The sequence below is a fragment of the Choristoneura fumiferana genome, chromosome 9 (genome assembly GCF_025370935.1).
Source record: "Choristoneura fumiferana chromosome 9, NRCan_CFum_1, whole genome shotgun sequence".
Lineage (NCBI taxonomy): Eukaryota > Metazoa > Arthropoda > Insecta > Lepidoptera > Tortricidae > Choristoneura > Choristoneura fumiferana.
Window position 1 is genome coordinate 8,788,232 of NC_133480.1, and position 22,494 is coordinate 8,810,725.

General features: G+C 39.2%; 3 protein-coding genes across 7 annotated transcripts in view; 1 reads left to right on the forward strand and 2 right to left on the reverse strand.

Moving 5' to 3' along the window:
* LOC141431139 (uncharacterized) overlaps nt 1–3,339 on the reverse strand; it is a 64,192-nt gene extending 60,853 nt beyond the window's left edge. The window contains exon 1 of one of the 2 annotated variants that reach the window (XM_074092163.1): nt 1,976–3,336. In XM_074092163.1, coding sequence (XP_073948264.1) covers nt 1,976–3,178 — 1,203 coding nt within the window. In that variant the 5' untranslated portion in view covers nt 3,179–3,336. Of the gene's footprint in view, nt 1–1,975 lie in introns of both variants that reach the window. The other variant, XM_074092165.1, reaches the window with a different exon arrangement.
* Nucleotides 3,340–6,136: 2,797 nt separating this feature from the next.
* Nucleotides 6,137–17,334, reverse strand: beag (IC cytokine homolog beag). 3 transcript variants are annotated; one of them, XM_074092168.1, is made up of 13 exons: nt 17,266–17,334; nt 16,727–16,896; nt 16,397–16,594; nt 15,664–15,727; nt 14,776–14,850; nt 14,041–14,148; nt 12,581–12,648; nt 11,815–11,897; nt 10,973–11,133; nt 10,158–10,302; nt 8,515–8,721; nt 7,629–7,795; nt 6,137–7,063 (listed from the first exon to the last, which is right to left on the reverse strand). In XM_074092168.1, exons 2-13 carry the CDS (start codon nt 16,870–16,872, stop codon nt 6,989–6,991), a joined length of 1,497 nt encoding a protein of 498 aa, XP_073948269.1. In that variant the 5' UTR covers nt 16,873–16,896; nt 17,266–17,334; the 3' UTR covers nt 6,137–6,988. The 3 variants fall into 3 exon arrangements, with proteins under 3 accessions (XP_073948269.1, XP_073948268.1, XP_073948267.1); XM_074092167.1 differs by lacking the exon at nt 17,266–17,334 and adding an exon at nt 17,044–17,107; XM_074092166.1 differs by lacking the exon at nt 17,266–17,334 and adding an exon at nt 17,023–17,083.
* Nucleotides 17,335–17,546: 212 nt separating this feature from the next.
* Nucleotides 17,547–18,959, forward strand: LOC141431141 (macrophage migration inhibitory factor-like). 2 transcript variants are annotated; one of them, XM_074092170.1, is made up of 4 exons: nt 17,547–17,657; nt 17,742–17,879; nt 17,959–18,131; nt 18,556–18,959. In XM_074092170.1, exons 2-4 carry the CDS (start codon nt 17,772–17,774, stop codon nt 18,632–18,634), a joined length of 360 nt encoding a protein of 119 aa, XP_073948271.1. In that variant the 5' UTR covers nt 17,547–17,657; nt 17,742–17,771; the 3' UTR covers nt 18,635–18,959. The 2 variants fall into 2 exon arrangements, with proteins under 2 accessions (XP_073948271.1, XP_073948272.1); XM_074092171.1 differs by having other exon boundaries at nt 17,561–17,661.
* The last annotated feature ends 3,535 nt before the right edge of the window (nt 18,960–22,494 follow it).

Sequence of the window (22,494 nt, forward strand, 5' to 3'; positions counted from 1 at the left end):
CTACTATATCGTACCAGTATTAGTGAGATTCACGTTATTCCTTCTTCACTCTGCAATTTAAATGTGATTGTTAACGAACCATTATCAATTACTGAGGTCCCTATCGGCTCGCATAGGTACTTATTGGAAGTCCGAATGTAATGTTTGTCAGAACGATCGTTTATCATAACTCTTTTTTCTCTGTATCCAATAATTGTTCAGAATTGTTATAAAACAAACCTACCTACCATTACCATTGATCGTAATCACAGTCATCGCCTAACTTAGTCAAGATTTGACATCGCCAAGTTAAATCTTTAGCTAACACGCGTAGGTAATGAATGTTCCGTCAAGTGAGCCGAGGGCCGGGCCCGCGACCCCGGGCGACCGGTTTGTGCCACCTGGCCCCTGATTCTTTGCACACTTTGACGTCTAAGCGTGAAAGCTGTTAACAGTTACTGTGAACTGAGGATGAAGTGATTTAAGTACGATCTAGATTACACTAGTTGTTTTAAAATTAATCCTGATATTTCAGCAGATGGTTTTAATGGGTACTTTGATTGAATAGGCCTTTAAAAGTTTATCATCCAAATTTTTAATTCGAAATGTCAAGTTACCAAGACGTCAAAAATATTTTTTGGGTTTAAAAAAAAAGCCTAAATAAAGAAATTTATTATTATTATATCTGTACACCCTTATGAAACTAACCATAAGATCGATGTATACCTGCATATATTTGACGCTGCTGCTGTATAGATATTTTTATGCCCTCGACTACCTCACGCCTTTGACGTGGTACTCGGTGGCACACTTTAAACTTCGATCAGTGTGTAGAAACATTTTGTCACTACTTTGAAAATATCTCGTATCTCAAATTAATACGTCAACAAAATTGAACCTTGTTATAAATGCATAATACAGGGGTGTTCAGTTAGTGTTCACCAAATCAGCTGCTGAGATATTTCAGATTAATTTAAAAAACACCTTGTAGGTATATGGTAGGTACAAGTATATGTCGGAGCGGAGTGACGTGTGCTGCTCTAAAAATACGTAAACAATAACGCATCTGTAGGTCGAGTTAATTTTGAACACGATTGCATCTAGTTATGACGTCTTTACTTTATATACCTTTGCCGCTTAAATTGATTGATTGACTGTGTTATGGTTTATTTATGATATGAATAACGTTTTGCGGGGTAAAAATTGTATGCGAGGTAGTGTAACAAAAAATGGACGGCAGTTGTCTTTTCTGAACCCGTTAATAAGCATACCTTACCCATGGTGCAATTTGAAAAGTTTGCTTCACAATCCTACGTTTCTCCGAATACTTCGCTTAGACAAGACACAGTGTTTACGTAACCAATAGCATCGCATGATAATCACGATAATTCTCATTGAACGATTGCCCGCCACTCACTTTGTCACGCAAACGACTTACAACAAAAGTTGCGCAACTTAACAACATTGTGCTAAAAAAAGTCAACTGATTTTTTGAGGCGTCGAATAAATGATTTAAGATCTTTTTCTGGTGATCAGGAAAGACAGTCTGGACACTGGTGTGAAGTTTGAAGTTTAAGCGGGTAGATTGGAATTATAACATTAGATAATTCTAAAGTGTGGGTGCGCGCTGGGTGACCACCTCGTGTACCCAAGAGCTGTGGTTACCTCCTAGATTCCTCCAGGAGTAAGAGTACTTGAGCAACTATGGAATATTCACTGGCCAATGGCTAATAAGAATAGATAATAAATGGCTCCCGACACTCGAGTGGAATATGGCATTCTTGGCGTCCTACGATAGAGTCACATTTAAAAAATATGTATAGTATATGTAGAGAATGCGAGCCGGTGACAATTTGCAGGTACATATAGGCCGGTGGGTAAAAGGCAAAAAACATTCGTAAAGGTTCGAATTCACGAAGAATCAATACGATTTAAAAATTGATTTTTGTTCAAGACAGTGATGCCTTGTAATTTTCTATTTGAAATCGTAACTTACCTCAGGAGGAGCAGCGAATTTGAGGTTAGCGAGAGAGCCGTGGGACCGGCTCCGGTGCTCTTGCCGTATGCTGTACGAAAACGCTCGCTCGTTCAGATGCCCTTTCTTTCTGTAGATACCACCAGCGTCTTCCACAGCTTCGAGGGTGGTCATGCTCTGAGCCGCTTTCATGGACGGGGGCTGAGGCTTCGAGCGGCGGGGGTCGACAGTCGCGTACTGGAGACGACCGCGGCCCATGGGCCCTACTGGAGGCCCCGGAGGCCCCGGAGGGAACGGACCGGGCGGCAAGCGGCCGCGATGAGCTAACGTCGCTGCGCGGGCGTGCGGAAGCGTCGCCGCGGGGTGAGCTAGTAACACCATCGGGTGTCCGGCCGCCGCCCACGCAGGCGGCGCGCGCCCGAGCGACCTGCCGTTCATCATGTGCGGCGCCGGACCCGGCATGGTCGCGTACAACTCATCAGCCGACGCTGAAGACTTCTTCTTGGTCTTCTTCGTGGTCAATTTCTTCTTGGGTTCTTCGGGAGGCGGTGGCGGCGGCGGCACGGACGCCGGCCGCGTGATCTGGCGCGGCCGCGGCGCGCGCGCCGGGTGAGGAATGTCGTCACTCGCATCATCGCGCTCCACCTCGCCCACCCACACCTTATGGTTCTCATCGCCGTCGTACGCCTCGAGCTCCTCGTCAGGCTCGGGCGGCAGCGTCGTCGGCGCCCGCTCCGCTTCCAAACGTTTCGCGTACGAACTGTCTGCGTACGCGTGGAAGCAACACCGGACTAGCGCATTGGCGGCAGCCTCCCGCCTGCAGATAAACGCGTGACATTCCAGGACTTTGATGCCTTGCGTGCGGCGGAGTACCGCGGCGAAGAGCGGAGGCCGGCGGGGCGCCGGCGCGCGGGCGAACGGGGAGTCCAGCGGCAGGAACCGCGGCGCGCCCTCCACGGTCACCCTTCGCACAGCCGCGCAGTAATGCAGGCTCGATATCGGAAAAAATCTAGCTACCCTCGAACCGCTCTCGTCGACATTCTCTAAAAGGATCCCGTTGGACCAGACGGACAGCCACGAGTCTATGCCACCGCTGGTGGCGCCCTTGTCGGGGTACAGCTCTCGCAGCGGCTCCTGGATGCCTTGCAAGCCGTCCTTGCTCTGCTGCGGCACTGCGGAGCCTAAGTACAGCACGCGGCACCGGCAGATCGGCGTCGACTCCATTGTCACTGCACTATCACAACATCACAGAATCACATGAAAACACTGATCGCGCGCGGAGCGTACGTGCGACGGGCGCGGGTCGGCCGCGGGGTCTGGTGAGCGGAATTCAAGATGGCGGCGACGGCGGGTGAGGCGCGGGCGGCGCGCGCGCACCTGCGAAGACGCTCGGGCGGCGATGAACCGGCATTGTGTCAATGGTTCGTTGCGAATTCGGCCGCATTTCTCTCGGCCGCGTCACCAACGTGACGGAATGTCACACTTTTGTCTTGCTGCAGTGAAACTGAAGGTCGATCGCCCGATTCGGAGATAAGTTTTCTCTTCAGATTTTTTTAAATGAAAAAAACAAGCAAAATCTGGCGTCGCGTTAAACGCTGAATTGGAATTCCCCTTAATGCCCTCCAAATTGACTTAATTAGCAATTCCTAGTTTAATCTGTCATCTCCCAGGATAACAGGATCAAAGGAATTTGGGCACAAATTTGTGCCTCTGGGAGAGGACAGGTTAAAAGCTTTGATGGCATAAATAATAATGAATATTAAATAGGCCGTAACGACCCACATATTACTTAACATGTTCGGTAATTTATACATTCATTTTGGTCTGAAAATAAACAATGTGGAGATGAATCCAACACTATTTCAAATCGATGCTTGTCAATTTGGTTACGCCATTGCCCGGCTTATTTAAAACTTCAGACTTCAAGTTGATCTTGTATATTGCGCGATTTTTGACACACTTCAGCTTTTACACAACCAACTGTTGGCCACAGGGTTTCCCAGGGGCTTGTCTTGGAATTAAAATCGTTTTCACCACTTCTTTCAGTCACACGGTGTAAGACGAGGGTAGAAGATGATGCATGTGATATCGAACATCAGCGCGTTAGACAATACCTACGGCCTCACTCACCTATCATTCTCGTCCGTCATTTAAAGCACAAAAACTCTAAAACCTCGGATCCCTACTTTTTGAGCGGAAGTTATTTATATTTATCTTTTATTCGACTGGATGGCAAACGAGCAAGTGGGTTTCCTGATGGTAAGAAATCACCACCGCCCATAAACATCTGCAACACCAAGGGTATTGCAGACGCGTTGCCAACCTAGAGGGATGGGATACCTCAAGTGCCAGTAATTTCACCGGCTATCTTACTCTCCACGCCGAAACACAACAGTGCAAGCACTGCTGATTCACGGCAGGATTAGCGAGCAAGATGGTGGAAGCAATCCGAGCGGACCTTGCACAAGGTCCTACCACCTGCATAAAAGCCAAAATATGAAGATTATCAAAGCCACTACTATTATATCACAACAATATTGATATATTGCAATTAAAACCGCAATTAATTAATTTATTAATTTTTTGGTTAATTGTACCGCATTTTTTCTGAATAAATCATTATTATTATTCTTTATTATTATTAAAACTTATCAAGAGATCCCTTTTTAGTGATAAGCTCGCCTTTGCTGTCCTTTCTGTGTATTAGTATTTCTTTGTATTTTATTTTTATGTGCAATAAAGAGTTTACATACATACAAAACTTTTAGCCATAATGTACAGTCAAGTGCAAAAATAAGTAGGTATCTATTCGAACCACTCAAAAATATTACCTCTTGCGTGCGGCCTTATTGCGTCGGAATAATAGTCTGTGGTACTTATTTTTGAAACTTTGAATAAGTTCATTTTTTTACACTTGACTGTACATAATTCATAACAATACTATTCTAGTGACGCTAACAAGAAACAAATACACAGACTTTTTTACATATCTTTATTAGGAAGTCCGTTATATGTACAACAAATTATCAATGCTTACAACTCGCTCTTATGTCTAAGACAGACAAACCTTTACTGTCATAAATTCTTAGATATACGTAATACGTACTGTACAGTCGAGAACAGAAGTAATGAACAGACGAAAAAATTACGAGTTTGTAAAGATCAGTTTGATATGTTCGTCTGTTCAAATGTAATGCTGCCAACTGTACCCACCCAGCCAGGGGTTCCCACATCATGTAGGTACAATCGACTCCAAAATAACGAAAACTTTAACTTTTTGTTTTTCAAAACCGTTCGCTTTAGGTTAGCAACCACCACTGCCAATGACTCCTAACCTAACAGCAGCAAAAGTGTAAATTGTGAATGACCAGTTTTTAAGCAGTTTCTAAACGGTGGATGCCGTAGAGTGCTTGTTGCGTGCCTAAAATAGACTTGCACAAACATAAAAACCATACAGGATAGTAAAGTTCTAACACGATCCTAAAGGCACAGCTGTTTAGTTTAGGCACATGTCAATTTTTTTTAAATACTGCAAAGAAACAATAATTTAATAAACAAATGAGGGTATCTGTAGCTGACTAGTTGGTGCTAGTATAGTAATGCCCGGTTCACATTGTTCCAGTGTTAGCGATACATTGCGGGGTCCCAATCCAAACGAGTTACACAAGATCGATCGAGCACCGCAGTGTCATGCTACTGGAACGGTTTTACTGGAATATTGTGAACCGGGCATAAAGTCCATTTATCAACTTTGACATTTGTGTTACGTTTGTTTGGTTAAATAATGAAAGGCTGCGATCGTTCATATTTCATTTTCCAAATTTATTTTTCACACCTCTCCTTCAGAAAAGTAACATTTCCTCCCTGACGAGAGGAAGCAAAGTACAACTTTTCTATTCAAGGGTTTCCTAAGCGATTTATTCCAAATGCAATTTTTTTTAGTTGATAATTAAAAAACCAAGGCATTGTCTGTGCTGGTTGCTCTTTAAGTATATTTAGATTTATTTGTTCAAGTTTCTTAATGCTGTGTGAAAAGTTGTATGAGCCACTCGGGAGCAAAATTATTTTCATCTTGGGCGTTAACACTTGAATGTATTGTAGAATCCTTCGCTACATTCTGGATTCAATATACCGCCCTCGCCGTAAATACACCATTTTGCTCCCTTGTGACACAAATAACTATACCGTACAACTGCAAAACTCACTAGACACTGGCAAAATTGTCCTCCAATGGAAAAAATCATATAATTTTATAAACTAAACTATTGTTAAAGTGAAAATAGGTTTTTCCATGTCAATGTCTTTGTGATATGAGACAAGATTGATTTTTACTAGGCTTGTGTAATAGTTATTTTCACACCTCACATTCAGAAAAGTAACTTTCCTCCCTAACAAGAGGGATCAAAGTGCGACTTTTCTGTTCAGGGCTTTTCTAAGTGGTTTTTTTTGCAAATGCAATTGTTTGAAGTTGATAATTGTAAATCCACGTCACTTTCAATGCTGGTTGCTCTTTAATAATATTTACAATTGTTTTATTTCAATTTTCGTCATACTCGGTGTGAAAAGTTGTACGAGCCAATTGGAAGCAAAATTATTTTCATCTTGAGCGTTAACACCACAGATATAGATTACATGCAATCTATATCTGTGGTTAACACTTGAATCCCTCATTACCTCCTCTTTCTAAAACGCTTTTCTCTATCCAACAGGTATGGTGCTACTTGGATTTGACGTATGTCTTTCTCTGTCCAAACTTGAATTTCAAATCTTTATACCTCTGTTACATGTAAAGGTAACTTAAAAATTGTTTTTCTTTTCGATAACATGCATCGTAATGCTTTAATTTATAAAATATATAAAACAATGACAAATACCATACATGCAGTCAACAGTGTTTTCTGCATAATACTATTACATTTTATGTGGCTGAAACCTGTGATGGCAAATAGGTGAGGCAACTATTAAACTGAAATAGGTTACAATCAAAGATACTTAACTCAGACATCGCGCATTTAACTGTATTATTAGCAATTGTTAGTATTTGGGAGTTTTGTAGTTTGGTTCGTCGCCGCTCGCAGGTACCTTTCGTTTTTGAATGATATTTTGAATCTGAAAAAAAGAGCAACAATAAGAAGTCGTTTGAATTTTAAATTTCAACCTACTGCCATGTCCATGGGCGGCAGTGATTGCTTTCCATCAGGTGGCCCATCTGCTCGTTTTCCCCCTATCATCTAATATAATAAAAAAATCTCGTGTCACAGTGCTTGTAACCAAACTCCTCCGAAAAGGCTTGACCGACTTTTATGTTTTTTTTTGTGTATATTCGGTAGGTCTGAGAATAGGACATAAACTATTTTTCATACTTCTACGCGGACGGAGTCGCGGGCAACAACTAGTCTAATATTTGAAATACTCGTGTCACAATGTCTGTGACCAAACTCCTCCTCCGAAACGGCTTGACCGATCTTTATGAATTTTTCTATGTACGAGTATATTCGGTAGGTCTAAGAATAGGACGTTCTTTAAAGTAAACCTAACTTACCCCTTCTACGTAACCAACGCATGAGGTGTTCTAAAATATTTTCGGTTTAAGGTTTTAGGGCAATCGATCATTAGGACAAATATTACGCTAGGACAAACAACGTTAGGCGATACGGGGGGTCCCGAGCCTCACCTGTTGCCACTCGCGATCGAGCTCCGCCTTCTCGCTCTTATCCTTGGTCTTCCTTGTCTTGCGGCCGTCCTGCGTCTTAACGCCGTACTGGAACGCGGCCTTCGGCAGCGCCTCCTTGCTGCTCATGTACGCAGAGTACTCTTCCTGGGTGTCGAAGTCCCAACGGCCTGGACACAGAATTTAGCATAACGCTGCGTTTCAATCAGAGATTTGCGCGGATGTGTGGCGAGGAATGTGTTCTTCATGAACCTACAGGAACGCTTCATTTACCTATCCTCGCACAGCACATCTCTGATGGAAACAGGCGAGCGGAGCGAGTATTGCTATGTATACCTAATATAAATACCGTATACCTATGATAAATACCTAATATACCTATGTCATAAGGTTTAGACAATTAATGTTTGTTCTAAATCTTTAGAAATTATATTAAGTCTTCTATTTTGAGAAAATTCAAAGGGTGTAAGAAGAATGATGTTTCGACTTTGACTGACGTTAACGTGATGGATAAAAAAAGAATTCATCTGTATCTGTGCAGTATATTTTTTTGGTGTTGTAATCAAAGGATTACAATGTTTTTATTATAACTATTATAAGATATGTTGCAGTTTTTGATAATACTATTCTTAACTTTTGATAAAAAATGTTCACCTTTTGAAACACAGTGTCAGTCATAAAACTTTTCAATTTCTAAACGATCTCTAAAGACTTCGAATTTCAATTTGTCTGATCACTAGTGCTACTTAATTGGCAGGAGAACCCGTTGTTTGTTCATAGTTATGTAATAAAAGCATGCTGCATGCTAAAATGCACGTTATTTGTATTTCTACAGGCAAACTAAAACTTGGACAAATAAAATATTCAGATTCTGATTCTGATAACTCACCGATAGGCCCTTTCTTGTTCCCAGCATCCATCTTAGTATAGTCAACTTCGTCGTCAGAATCATCGATGGCGTCGTCCATTTCCCGCAGGCCGGGGTAGCACTCGGCATAGCCCTCGGGCTCCGCTGCGAGCCGGGACAGGAGTGCTGCGGAGCGCTTGTCGCGTTCCTCGGGGGCCGGCGCGGCGCGCCGCGGCAGCGGGCCCGGCCCTAAGGATAAAAAACAATAATAAATACATAATAAATAATTTGTTACTTTTACGGTCGTCCCCTAAAACAATATCGAAAATACAAACTGAGACACGGATGCACAGAAAAACCCAGGTGCTCAGCATTCCATGCTGCGTGCCATACCCCTACACTACCACTGGACACTGGACTGGACTGTACATATTTAATTTATTAATATTTAAAACTTACTAAAAATAAATGCGTGTCTACAAGAAGCTTCATTGGTTTATGTGAATTGGAACTATGTTTAAGTTAAAGAATAATGTACTGTTTGTGGCCAAATAAACATTAAAACATGTCACAAGACCCTTGACACCGATTGACCTACTAGTCCCAAAGTAAGAAATGCTTGTTTTTTTTTTTATTCGGCTGGATGGCAAACGAGAAAGTGGGTCTAATGATGGTAAGAGATCACCACCGCCCATAGACACCGGCAACACCAGGGGTATTGCAGATGCGTTGCCAACCTAGAGGCCTAACATGGGATACCTCAATTGCCAGTAATTTCACCGGCTGTCTTACTCTCCACGCCGAAACACAACAGTGCAAACACTGCTGCTTCACGGCAGGATTAGCGAGCAAGATGGTGGTAGCAATCCGGGCGGACCTTGCACAAGGTCCTACCACCTGCTGTGTTCTGGAGAAAGATACTTATATAATACGAGTACATAATATATTTAACGTCCAAGACACGAGAAAAAACATTCGTAGTATTCATACAAGTATAGTAAGTAACCCATGATCTCAAGCTTCATAGTCAGGTTCTCTAACCACTAGGCTCTCAAATTGAGTGCCAAAAAGTTGGTTAAAAATAAAGTGGTTCAAAAACATAAGTTGGTTCAAATACAAATTGGTTAAAAAATACATTTGTTAAATATAAGTTGCTTAAAATATCTACAAATTCGTTAAAATTTAAATTGATTAATAGTACATTGTGTCTTAAGGGCGGTAAATAACGAATTACCAACGAGTCTGTTAGAAGCCCGAAGTCAAAGACTGAGGGCTTTAATGAGTCGATGTTCGTAATTCTAGTACCGCCCGTGCGACATACAATGTTTTTCATCACATTTGGGAGTTAAATTGTATATTTGTAAAATAAAAACTAATATTTTTTCAAAAATTGCCGATACCGCTGATTGCGCTCTTGGCAGCGCCAGCTCCGCGCGCCCTCCCACACGCCAGCACGAGCAGCACGCCATGCAGTAACAAACTCATTTACCGACCTTGGGCTTCATGACATCAAAATTAGTACGGGCAATGACTCATTTACCGACCACGGGTTTTATGACAAGCACACTAAGGTCGAGGGTTTTATTTGGGGGGTTGCAAGCAAGGTAGCCTGCATGTTACGACACTGTTTACGAGCAAGTGTGATGAAAAATATAAATTGGTTAAAACACAAGTGAGTGTCTTACCTTCCTCTTTCTCGGGCTCGACAGGCTTGTCGAAGTAGCCGGAGCGCGGGCGCTCGTCGCGGCGCTCACGCCTCTCGCCCGGCACGTAATCGCCGATGTCGCCATATATCGTGTCTTCGGCGCGCCCCTTCTCCGTGCCCTTGTCCTGCCAACATTTTACTCGTGAACATACTAGAGGCTAGACTAGATTCCTAAATAAAAACCGGCCATGTGCGAGTCGGACTCGCGCACCGACGGTTCCGTACAAATTTGTAGGTATTTATGAATACCCAGTGTTAGCAGAGCCCCTCAGCTAAGCAAAGTTTATTAAGATAGACAGTCAGACATGAAAAATTATGATTTTCAGACTTTTCTTATTGATTGTGCTATAAGAGCTACCTGCATACAAAATAAAAAGTTTCTAGGACAGCCGGAAGTGACCCATAATTTCTTTGTCTAAGGCAATTTGCATGGAAACACCTTAATTGACTTGGAGGTTTGATTTTTTCACAGCTTCAAGGGAATGTAATCCTGAGTATGTTGTTTTAATTTCAACTCTACACCACGCTTTCCCGAGATAAAGGGTCTTGACAGACAGAGGGACGGATGGACGGACAACAAAGTGATCCTATAAGCACGCACGCACAAAGCCCGCACGCACGCACGCACGCACGCACGCACGCACGCACACACACACACACGTATACGTGCGCGCGTTCGCGCGTGTGTGAATATTACGGATTCTTGGTCGTCACTAACTACTTTGACAATCGGATTTGCAAAAAACGGACAAAACATAACTTAGCTATAAAAGTTTGGTATTTTAACTAACTGACCTTAGTTTTCTTTAGCTTCCTGTGCCGCCCGTGTCGCAGGTACGAGAAGATTTGCGTGAGTTTCTCTAGGACAACGTCGTTCGCGCTCGCGGCGGAACTGCGTTCGTCGGGCTCTGGCACATCCGCTTTGCTCCTAGTCAACGTTGTGGGGATGTCGCTGTCTGAACAACAAAATGTGGTATAGTCCAGGGCCGGGCTAAACCATCTAGACGCCCCGTGCACGTCTTGCCTTTGACACGCTTTTAGATACGAAAAGCGACAAAATGAAATGACAGGTCATGTTTGTTAGAGATAAAATACTCACTACTTCTAAGAGATAAGTCTATAAAAGTTGCTGAGTGTAGTTTTTTAGATCGATAAAAAGCGTGGCGTGGTGAGAAGAAGTGAGACGAGAATTGAAATCGCACCGACCCATTTTGGTGTCAACCAATTGGTGTCAAGTGTCCCATCATATTTATTATAATTAATTTCCACCACAAATTACCGCCAAAGATACCGCCTGGGCCGACGCGAAAATCTTGTTTCTGTTGCAGACTTAATAAATGCTCTATGTACGCAGGAATACGATTCATTATTACAATAATAATAAAAAATTCTCGCCAATCCATACTCTTTCCAATGAAGATGCACTAGGAAGGATTTATTTTTTACCAAACTGCCCGAGGGTTATGTTTTTCATTAATAAATAGCACAAATTGTTCATTGAGTAAAGAATTATCAGAATGTTAAAGTAATCTCCAATATAACAAAGCTGCTGCCCATGCATGGCTAGGTCTTAAAGTCCTACGATATCTGTTAAAAAAAAGTTCTACAGTAAATCTAATAACAAAATGTATTCTTACCGATGGTGCCCTCTTCGTCGAGTTCCACAACGTATGCCATACGTCCCGGCGCGAAAAGCTCATTTCTGGTCACTTTCTTATTCCTAGAATTATTTTAGGAATAATATTAATAATAATTATTGTTAGTAAGGTGAGTCGGGGCAAGCGCGCCAGCAAGGGGTAAGCGCGCCTACCATTAAAATATCGAAAAGTATTGATATTTGCACTACTAACGATATCATACAGGTCTTAGGTGCGTGGTTGTAAGATGTCGTTATTAGTGCTTATGATACTTTTCGATATTTTAATGGTAGGCGCGTTTACCCCCTGCTGGCGCGCTTGCCCCGACTCACCTTATATGTAGAGTTAACAGTAACTACAGGTTGATTCATAAGAGCTGACACGAATGGATTGAATGAAAGTGTATATAAGTATCTCTGTGTGTTACCTATTTGAACACACTTCACACAAATATTAATCTGTCATGCATCTGTCATTTTCCTACAAAAATGTCTAAGTGACATTACTTTCGTTCAATCAATTCATGCCAGCTCTTGTGAATAGATCTGTACTTCAGAAATTTAACAAAATAAAGCAAGGAATTTCAAAAATTATAAAACGTAGCATAGTTTCACACAGTCTATAAATGTTTCTTACTTATGATACCTACTATTGTTGCAATATTACATTTTCAAAAGTGAATCTATTAATTTATCATACAATGGAAGGTCGTTAGTAAACATGGAAAACATGATTAAAATAATAGCTTTTTTTATAGGCCACTTACTTCTGTTCCATTACCATGTTGTAAATATTTTTTCCCATCTGCGTTTTAAATTGGATTTCTTCCTCTTGCTAGAAAAAGACAAATTTACTAAATATGAATGTAATGCCAACTACTATAAACAACCAGAGATCTAACTACATTTGCTCTCTAAACAATTTCGAACAGTATATTTCAGTTTGTTAAAGAAGCTCAGTGTATCAAAGACTTTGATATCCAAACTCCAAGCGTTTATAAACAAATAGGCAAGTTCTAGCTAATTAACTTGATAACAAACAAATTTTCACTTATGAAGAATCGCCAAATAAACACCCATACAGATTCAATGACGAAAATGGCATTAAATTGCTCATAATAATATCCTCTGGAAACAGGATACAGCTAGTGCCACCAGTGTTGAGGTCACGCACATAAGAACATGTCGTGTAATGACACCAGGATTTTGACATTTACTCGTTCATTTCATTCATTCTCCTTTTGTGCAATTAGTTCTTTTTGTAGCTGTGTGTTTAATCATTCACTTAAACTCTCGTGGCACTACCTAAACAGATCTATTGAATAATGTTTTTCCATCGTATTTTGACGGATAAGTTCGTATTATGTTGCTTCCTCAATTAGCTCCATTAAGCTAGTTAAGAAAGCAATATAAATACGAACTTTTCCGACAAAATACGATGGAAAAACATTACTCACTCCGTCTGTTCCCACTTATTCAAGGGCCTTAACCGAAATTAGCACTGTTTCATAGAACAAGAAACCAATAGGAAGAGGTGACTCAAACTGCTCAAGACCAAATTCAGTGGAAGGTGATTCACGTTCTACACCTCAGCAGAGAATGGGATAAAAAGAAAGAAGTGCACTTAAACTAGTATGCTAATATCGTTCGGAACTGGAAATAAGAGATCGGTTTTCTTTCTCATTTTGTCCCGACCCACATTAACATTCTGGCCCCTGTACCACAAAAATTACAAATGCTACATCTGGATATAGTTAACTTTCTCGTACAAAAAAGTGTCAATTTATATGAAATTGAAGCACTCATAAATAAACTTGCAAAGCTTTTGTAGTACAAGTCAACGCACGTAAAAAGAGCTCTGAGTGGCTAGTGGAGGGGACACGTTTGCGCATCTGTCAACTAACAAGCCAATGGCGTGCCGGCCGCGCGCGCGTTCCTACGCCCCCTCCCGCGGCCCCCACTGCTCCGCCGCCAATTTGGTCCGTATTTCGCTCACTGCGCGGGTATATCACTAGGAGCTCTTTCTACGTGCGTTGATCTGTACAGGGGCTACTGCGAAATTTGAAAATCGAACGTCGTATCGTACCGTCCGTCTCACTCTTGTATCTATACATATAATAAATCTGTAATTGAATAATAATAAGTGTCTGTGGGACAGCAAGTTCGAATTTTACACTTCGTAGTATATGGCCAGGGGGCTGGTTGTACTGTATTTCTGTGTGCTTACTGGCACCACTTCCTTCTTCTCCTTGACGGGCTCGACGGGGGCTTCTGTCACCAACCGCTCCATCTCGGCCTCTTGTTCCTGCTCGCGCGTCTGGATCTCTGACCGAACCTGGCATTAAATAGTAGTTTTAATGAAAGAAGTAAAATAAATATGTAATTTAACAGCCAGTTAGCCAAGTGGTTGACGAACCTGACTATGAAGTTGAGGTCCTGGGTTTGATCCCCAGTCAGAGCAGATATTTGTTTGAATAATACAAATGTTTGTTCTCGAGTCTTGGGAGTTTAATATGTATTTATCTATATAGATATCTGCAATACCCCTGGTGTTGCAGATGTTTATGGGCGGTGGTGATCTCTTGCCATCAGGAGACCCACTTGCTAGTTTGCCATCCAGTCAAATAAAAACAAAAACAAAACATAAATATGTTTATCTGTCGTTTAGTACCCATAGTACAAGCTTTGCTTAGTTTGGGACTATGTCAATTGGTGTCAAGTGTCCCATGATATTTATTTATTTGTTATGTGTAAATAATTGATATTGAACTCTGTAATGCAAGCAAATACTTTGGAGATCTCAAGCTGAATTTCAGACAAAAATTGTACTATCTTATACAACAATCTTTTCTTCTTATTTTTGTTGAGGCTTTGAACACTCCAGGTGGTTATGTCTGCCTAATGGGAGCACGCTCAGTTCCCAAACAATGTTTTCTTCAAGTAATTAAATACTGCGCCCTACCTTTTGTAGCAAGGCATAATCTAAGCCTTTCACCAAGTGAGTATGTTCCATGTCACCACCAAGGTACTTAGATTCCTGCAATCAAACAAATAATACAGTTTATAAAGTTCTTAACTCTGTACACTTATTTATAATTACTGCATCCTAGGTTAGCTGGAAGAGATCTCATATTAGGTTACAGGTTAGATTAGGTTCGCCTTTTCTGTGTACTATTTGTATTTTTAAACTATGCAACAGAGTTTATAAACAAACTAATGTATACATGTAGGTATTTATATTTTCTATCACATCCAGCACTATACAATTTTTATATTGCTAATATAACCACAAACTACAAGTACTTATCTCAAAGTTTGTCAATTGTGTTTTGTTTCTTTTCTTTTGGACAATAAAGAGTTTAAGTACATACCTAACCTCAAAGTTTTGTCACTTTACTGCTGCTTACTTGGCTCTTACTTCAGCATCTGATTTAGAACTGGCACTATGTTAAAATATCAATACTTTGCATATGAATATGAATCAACATAAGGTGGCAGCACTAGACATAGGCGATGTGAGCTATGAGGCCTTGTGGTGCCTCCCAGAATGATCCTGGTGTTTTGCTCATTCAAAAATCTGTCATCTAATATGTGGTATGCTTTAATAGGGCCACGCAAAATTTATCTTGCCCACACTAAATTTAGGACCTGCCCCACAGCTATCAATAGAGAGCAGATTTGAAGTAGCGATTACAAGTTTAATATGAATATGACTAGTGCAATTAAAGGAGTTTTATGCAGCTCAAACATAATAGATCCTATTTATTACGCACCTTTTAATAAAGGTCTTATCCACATTAAACTTGTAATCGCTACTTCAAATCTGCTCTCTAACTATCAACATACATACCTGAATAAGCTGCCGTCTTCTTTCTTTAGCATCCATTCCCGATTTAAGATCTGGTGCAACAGCTCTGTAAGTACATTGAATTTGTATTCATACCTTGTCCTTTACTACCAAAGCTTGTTCAACTTGTAGGAAGATAAATGTACAATTGTATTCATCCAATATCTACTAATGTTATGAATATCAAATGTAACTCTATCTGTCTATTACTTTCTTATGCTAAAAGTTCTGAATCAATTAAGAAAAAATTGGGTATGAAATAAGAAACGTTTGTTTAAATTAAAATCTTTATTATGGAGATAGTTTGAGATTCTTGGAATATAAAGGATAGTTTATCCTGGAAATTGCAGTACCCACGGGATAACATTAAAAAATCCTTTGCAGTTAAATTAACTGGTGGGCAACAGCTATACTCTGTTCCAACGGCAGGTGAAAAAACTTACTATGGACAACTTTTTGCATGTATCTCAACATCATTCTAGAACATGATTAAACAAGTTTATTGTCTTGAGTGATCACTAACAGCCCTTACTTTGAAAGTTTGTACCAAGAGCAAATGATAAACAAGTGCATGGTGCATAAAATATATACTTCTTCAATGTTCGTTTTTTCACCTGCCGTGGGAACAGAGTATACCTAGTTTAAAATATTCAATACATTGCTGTTCATTGCATAGTAGTTTAATATGTATGGCACTATACCCATTTAGCTTTAATGATATCCATTGGTAACTTACCTGTATGCGCTACTAGTGTTGCTTGTAGGATCAGTGGGACCTAATTCATTAGACCCATCTCGCCTCTCCCTGGCTCTGTCTCTGTACTTTTCGGCTAGCTCTGCCAATTTGTTGTCTTCCTGTTTCTTCAAGGCAGCATAGTAAGATTTTTTCTTCCTGCGCAACTCACTTTTGTTTTCTGTAGGTGGCGGCATCGAGCTAAAAGAGAGTAGTTTCGATTACAACTGGCGCAAGTACAGAAATATTAGACTCGATAATGTTTTATTTATTTTATAATATGGGCCAACGTGAGAAATTTGGTTAATGTTTATGAAAGTAGTGTTTACTTACCCAGCGTTGGCCATGGCTTCGCGCACTGAGCCAGCGGGGTGCGCCCCTGCCGCCGGCGTAGCCCGAGGAGTCATGAGGAGCTTTCTGAAGTCCTCGTTTGTAAGTCTTTGGGACATCGGAGTGTCCTCCACACTTCGTTCGTCCATCTTTACTTGTTATTTTAGCACCTTCTACGTTCAAGAAGAGATAATATTATAATAATTTACAAATTACATTTATATCAATTATTGTTTAATTTGTTTCATATACGAGAACAAGATAAATTAAAATAATTTATTTATGCTTTCAGCACGTACAATACAATATAATTAAATTACAATAGAACTAGAGCAGTACAAGCAGCATTTGTGACAATTTGACAGTCGGTCAGGCAGAAGGGTGACCATCCCAAAAATAGTGAATCCGCCAGAGACAAGACTAAAAATTTGATAACAAAATATTTAACCGACTACAAAAACCATGAAAATAATTTTCTACCAGTCTGAAGTCGGTGCCTCAGCACGAGCCAGCAGGAGTGGACCTATAGTCGTCTACCTCACCTAAGTAGGGCTTTTTCAGAAATCTGCCAAAATATGCCGCTTTCTTAAAATCTTCAGCTTATTCAGCCAAAGTTAAAATTCCAGAGCCAAATCAGCCAAAATGGCGAAAATCTGCCACAAATGGTAACCCTGTCAGGCAGTAACGTAAAGTAAGTAGGTAGACCATAAACAGCAGAACATTGCACCTTTTCTTTTTAATTCGGTCCAGTAATAAGAAATAGTGTTTCAACCACGGATTAAAACGATCAAGTTTACTCTGTCAATGTCATTATCAAAGTTATCATGACATTTTGCTGAGGTTTTTTTTTCTTCTTATCTTCTTATACGAAATTTTACCGCTTGCTTTTGCTCACTTTTTGCTTTTGCTTCAAGGTGTCCTTCAAGCGGCTTTCGTATGTATTTTTGTTGATAAGCCACTATTTATTGCTATTGCATATATAAGTACTAACTACGACGATCGATCACTATTATTACAGGTGTACTGCGACTACAAGTCGTAACCAACCATGCCGCATTTTAGGATTGAAACTAATGTGCCTCGTAGTAAAATACCACAGGACTTTGTCTCTAAAGCTGTGCCAATATTAGCGAAATCCCTCGGGAAACCAGAACAGGTAATTTAACCTATCAATTAATTAAATAACTACTTGTTAAGGTTTCATTTTAAATAAAGTTGTGCTATCTTTTTTACAGTATTGTGTAGTGTCCGTTATTCCTGATGTAATAATGAGCTTCGGCGGCACAACTGAGCCATGTGCCATCGCCAATCTGATGTCTATCGGAGCTCTGGGTGTGGAACAGAATAAAAAACACGCCAAAGTTTTGTATGAACTTGTTGAAAAAGAATTAGGCGTGCCTACAGACAGGTGAAGTAAAATATTATTATATATATTTTTTTAATACTGAGAAGTAATATTGTCACTACTTTAAAAAATAATCATATCTCAAAACTGATCATTTTTCTGTGAACTTTAGGAGTATTGATTTTGAGATACAAGATTTTTTCAAAGTAGTCATGATATGTAACAATTAGTGGAAATTTTAGTACAGATTATTTCTGTGCATTAGCACCAAATTAGTTGCTATGATATCAAAACCAAATCCTTAGATTGTGTTAATGATGAACTTTATGAAGATGATCTCATTACAGGCAGCTTAGTCACATTAATGATGACTACATAATAGTCAAACATGCTTAACTTTAATGAGTTTAGTAATAATTAAATTGACACAAAGTTGTTATTTAATTTGGAAATTATTAAGAAAAAGAAAGTTGATTTTTTTTTTCAGGATGTACATCACTTTCCAAGATGAACCAACTGGTAATGTTGGATTTAAAGGAACCACTTTCCATGCCATCTTCGGATAAAAAAGGCTAATCTGTAACACTATCTTGTTTCACTTTTATGTATTTCTTTTTTTTTATACTATAAGCTAAGCCACAGATAAAGTCAAATAATGGAATTTATCTGATGAATGAAAGAGAATCTGCCCAATAGAGGTAAACAATTTTAAAGTGAAACCTTTTTATTTTACTTTCTTAAGAAATAAGGATGTTATAAATTTTCATTGCAATTAAATTAAATAGTTGCTTCATAAAGGCTAGTAAAAAATAATTTGAAAATGAACTCCATATTTCTAGTTTGACTCTTCAAACTATTTAATTTAAGTATAAATAAATTGATTCATTTTGGTTTATGTATTTTCCTTTTTACAAGCTTTTATTTAACTTGTTTACTAAAACTATTTATAAATCAAAATTGAAAACTTTAGATGGAAAATGAAATAAATGAAGCTTGAAAAAATTGTACTCATTTTATTTTCCACTTTTTTATCCTACTTCCTACTAATATTATAAATGTGAAAGTTTGTGATTGAGTATGTTTGTTACTTCTTCACGCTAAAACGGCTGGACGGATTTAGATGAAATTCGGCAAAAAGTTAGTTTATAACCTGGATGTTTCAACATAGGATACTTTTTATTCCAATATTCCCACGGGATAGGGATACAATCTCGAAATAACAACCATTGGGCTTAGTCTTGTAATTTTGGACAGTTGTTCTCAACACAACCTCAATGAAGACCACAATATACATTTTGGGAATTCCCAGGGGAATTTAGTAAAATCCCGGAATTTCATTGTAACTACCAGATCGAATAGTTACGCGTGCGAAGTTGCGGGTAAACTATTTTTTTTTATAAATGATTACCGTTCAATCAGAACAATGGTTGATGCTCTGGCAGGTTTGCATTATGTTAAATGTAACATTATGCAGTGCAATTGTTATTATCATAGTAACTTTGATAAGAGCATTACGCATATTAACAATTGAATCATTTGCAGTAGTCACTACTGAAGTGCCTACATACAATCAAATAGGTTCACATGCTTTTGCCTAACAATAATTGTATCTACTCGTAAACTACAAAACCTAATTTTCTGTGTATGGAACTGGTAAGTGTGAATAGAAGTGGACTTACTATGGTCTATGGGGGAGGCCTGTGTCCAACAGTGGAGGTCCTATGGCAGATATGATGATGATACTTCATTTTAATTTTTGCATGGCAGTATATGTATATATGTATGTATTAAGAGATAATACAGCTAATGATAGTAATAAAAATATAAACCCTGTTTATTGTCCGGGGGGGGGGGGGGAGTATAGGACGCAGTGCCCTGGGCGAGATTTGCACAGGATAAAAGGGGCGCGTGGCGCCTGGATCGCCCACCCTAAAGCCGTATAACAAGTTTTAAGGGAAACATTTATGCTTTGGCTTCCTGATTTACCAAATTTGTGAGATACGCGGATTTATCTCATGCTAGTTATACGCAGCTTTGCATTTGCTCTATCCCAGACGATACCTACTCATAGTTCCTTTCTTTTCATACTAAAAATTCCCCTTTTTTATGCTGCCAAGGGAACTACTGCAAATAATCCAACAGGCGCAGCTGGGCTACTACGAAACTCGGAGTTCGTGTCATGCGGTCCCTCTCGCTCTCGTATTAAATAGTATAAGTGTCAGAGGGAACGCACGACACGAACTTCGAGTTTCGTAGTAGCCCTGCTGCTGCTGGGGTGCAATACGAGTAGGAGTAGGAGGCTACACTACTAGTGTATAAAGTACATTAGAAATGTAGCTAGTATAAAGTATGTAAAGATTCTCGTATAAGAAAAACAAAATTATTCTCAACTGACCCTTATATTTTATGATAATTTATCATAACAGTACAGGCGTTAAGAGGGTATTAAATTTAGGTTTTAGACATTTATTTTATCACTCCAAAACAAGTTTAAAAATAGCACAGTTTTGCTTACGTAAGATTAAAAACAAGGCATTAGTAAATCAATAGTCAGTCAGTCATTAAGTCCACCCAGCCACAATCGACTATTTTTAAATCATTAATAATTAACTTAATTACTCTTAATTGTACATCATAATTAAATTTGAACTAATTTTATTAGGTGAGAGGTTAAATAAATTGTAGTTTGTGAATGTGAGAATTTAATGGAATTTAACCAGATGCGCCAAATGTCAAGAAGGCAGCACCAAATAAATGAACGACGAATAGCGATAAGTTACACACTAAGTTAGTCGCAGTAGCGCCATCTATCGATATGAAATTGTGACGCAAGTTATTGTCTATGGACGGTTCTTTCCGCCATTTCGATTCGGATAGTGCTGCGAAATTCAATATTATGGAAAATATCGTGTCGATTTAGTACGGTCCGGTCTAGCCCGGTCTTATAGTGCACAAACGCCCTTATACTAGACTTCTTTAATTTAATACTTACTTATGATCCGGCAGTGAAATTGAAACTGGGTTTTTTTTTAATTCCCTTAAGAATCCTCAAAAATTCACAAACGTTCATTTCATAAACTCGCGGCAAATTTCATGATTTTATTCCGATCCCGTAGGAATCTGGATAAAAAGTAGCCTATGTGTGTTCAGACGTCCAGCTATCTCCTTGTATACCAAACTCATCCAAATCCAAATCTATCCAGCCACGTTTATCGTGAAGGAATGACTAACATACACACAAACACATACAACCTTCTGCATTTATAATATGAGTAGGATTAATGCAGAATACGCCATTTGACTATTTTTTACTTACGTTATATATTAAAGCTTTATAAGCTACTATACAAATAGTTTATAAGCTATCTGTACCTACAAATAATAAAGTTATAAAGGTAAGCCAAAGCAAGGAGCACTATATCTATTGTGTGGAGTAGTTCATAATATTATATACAGGATAGTACGACCTTAAGAATACGCCGTTAAAATTATTCGGTTTACACCGTGTAGGTATAAATTATAGCAAGTTGTGTTCTTATTAATTTCCTTTTTTCACCGTGTCCATTCTAAAAGTTACGAATGCGGCATAGGCCCATTGAATGTCTAGCGAGGTCGCATAATTTTTAGATAATTGAATACTGACCGTTTTTCTATCAATTTAATACGGAATTACAAATTACTACTACTATTACAAGTACAAATTACTAGTGTGAGTTAGAAATTAAGTACAATTACTGATTACGAATATTTTTTTTAGTTAATCAAGGTATTTGAAAATAAATGCAATAAACTACAGCAAAATTAAAATTCGGTCAAGTGCGAGTTGGACTCGCGCACGAAGGGTTCCGTACCATTATCTATACAACATTAGACATTAGCCAAAAAAAAACACGTTTGTTGTATGGGATCCCTCCTCAAATATTTATTTTATTTTAATTTAATTATTTACTTTTGTTTGTTTGTTTGTTTATACTCTTTATTGTACAAAAAGGAAAAACAAAAAGGTTACATAAATAAAGTGAATACACGACTAAATATTCTATAAATATTTCAAGCGTCTATCTGTTGTTGTTATTAATATCGAACAAAAAACGGCAAAAAAATCACGTTTGGGAGCCCCCTTAAAAAATGATTTATTCTGTTTCTAGTGTTTTTTGTTATAGCAGCAACAGAAATACATAATCTGTGAAAATTTCAATTGTCTAGCTATCACGGTTCATGAGATACAGCCTGGTGACAGACGGATAGATGGACGGACAGCGGACTCTTAGTAATAAATAGCCTAATAGGGTCCCATTTTTACCCTTTGGTTACGGAATCCTTAAAAGGCTGTTGGGGTGTCTTAGGTTTTCAGTTACCTACTTAACTCATTATCGATATCGACAAGTCAATAACGTGCGCGCACAACACTACTCTTCTAATTGCA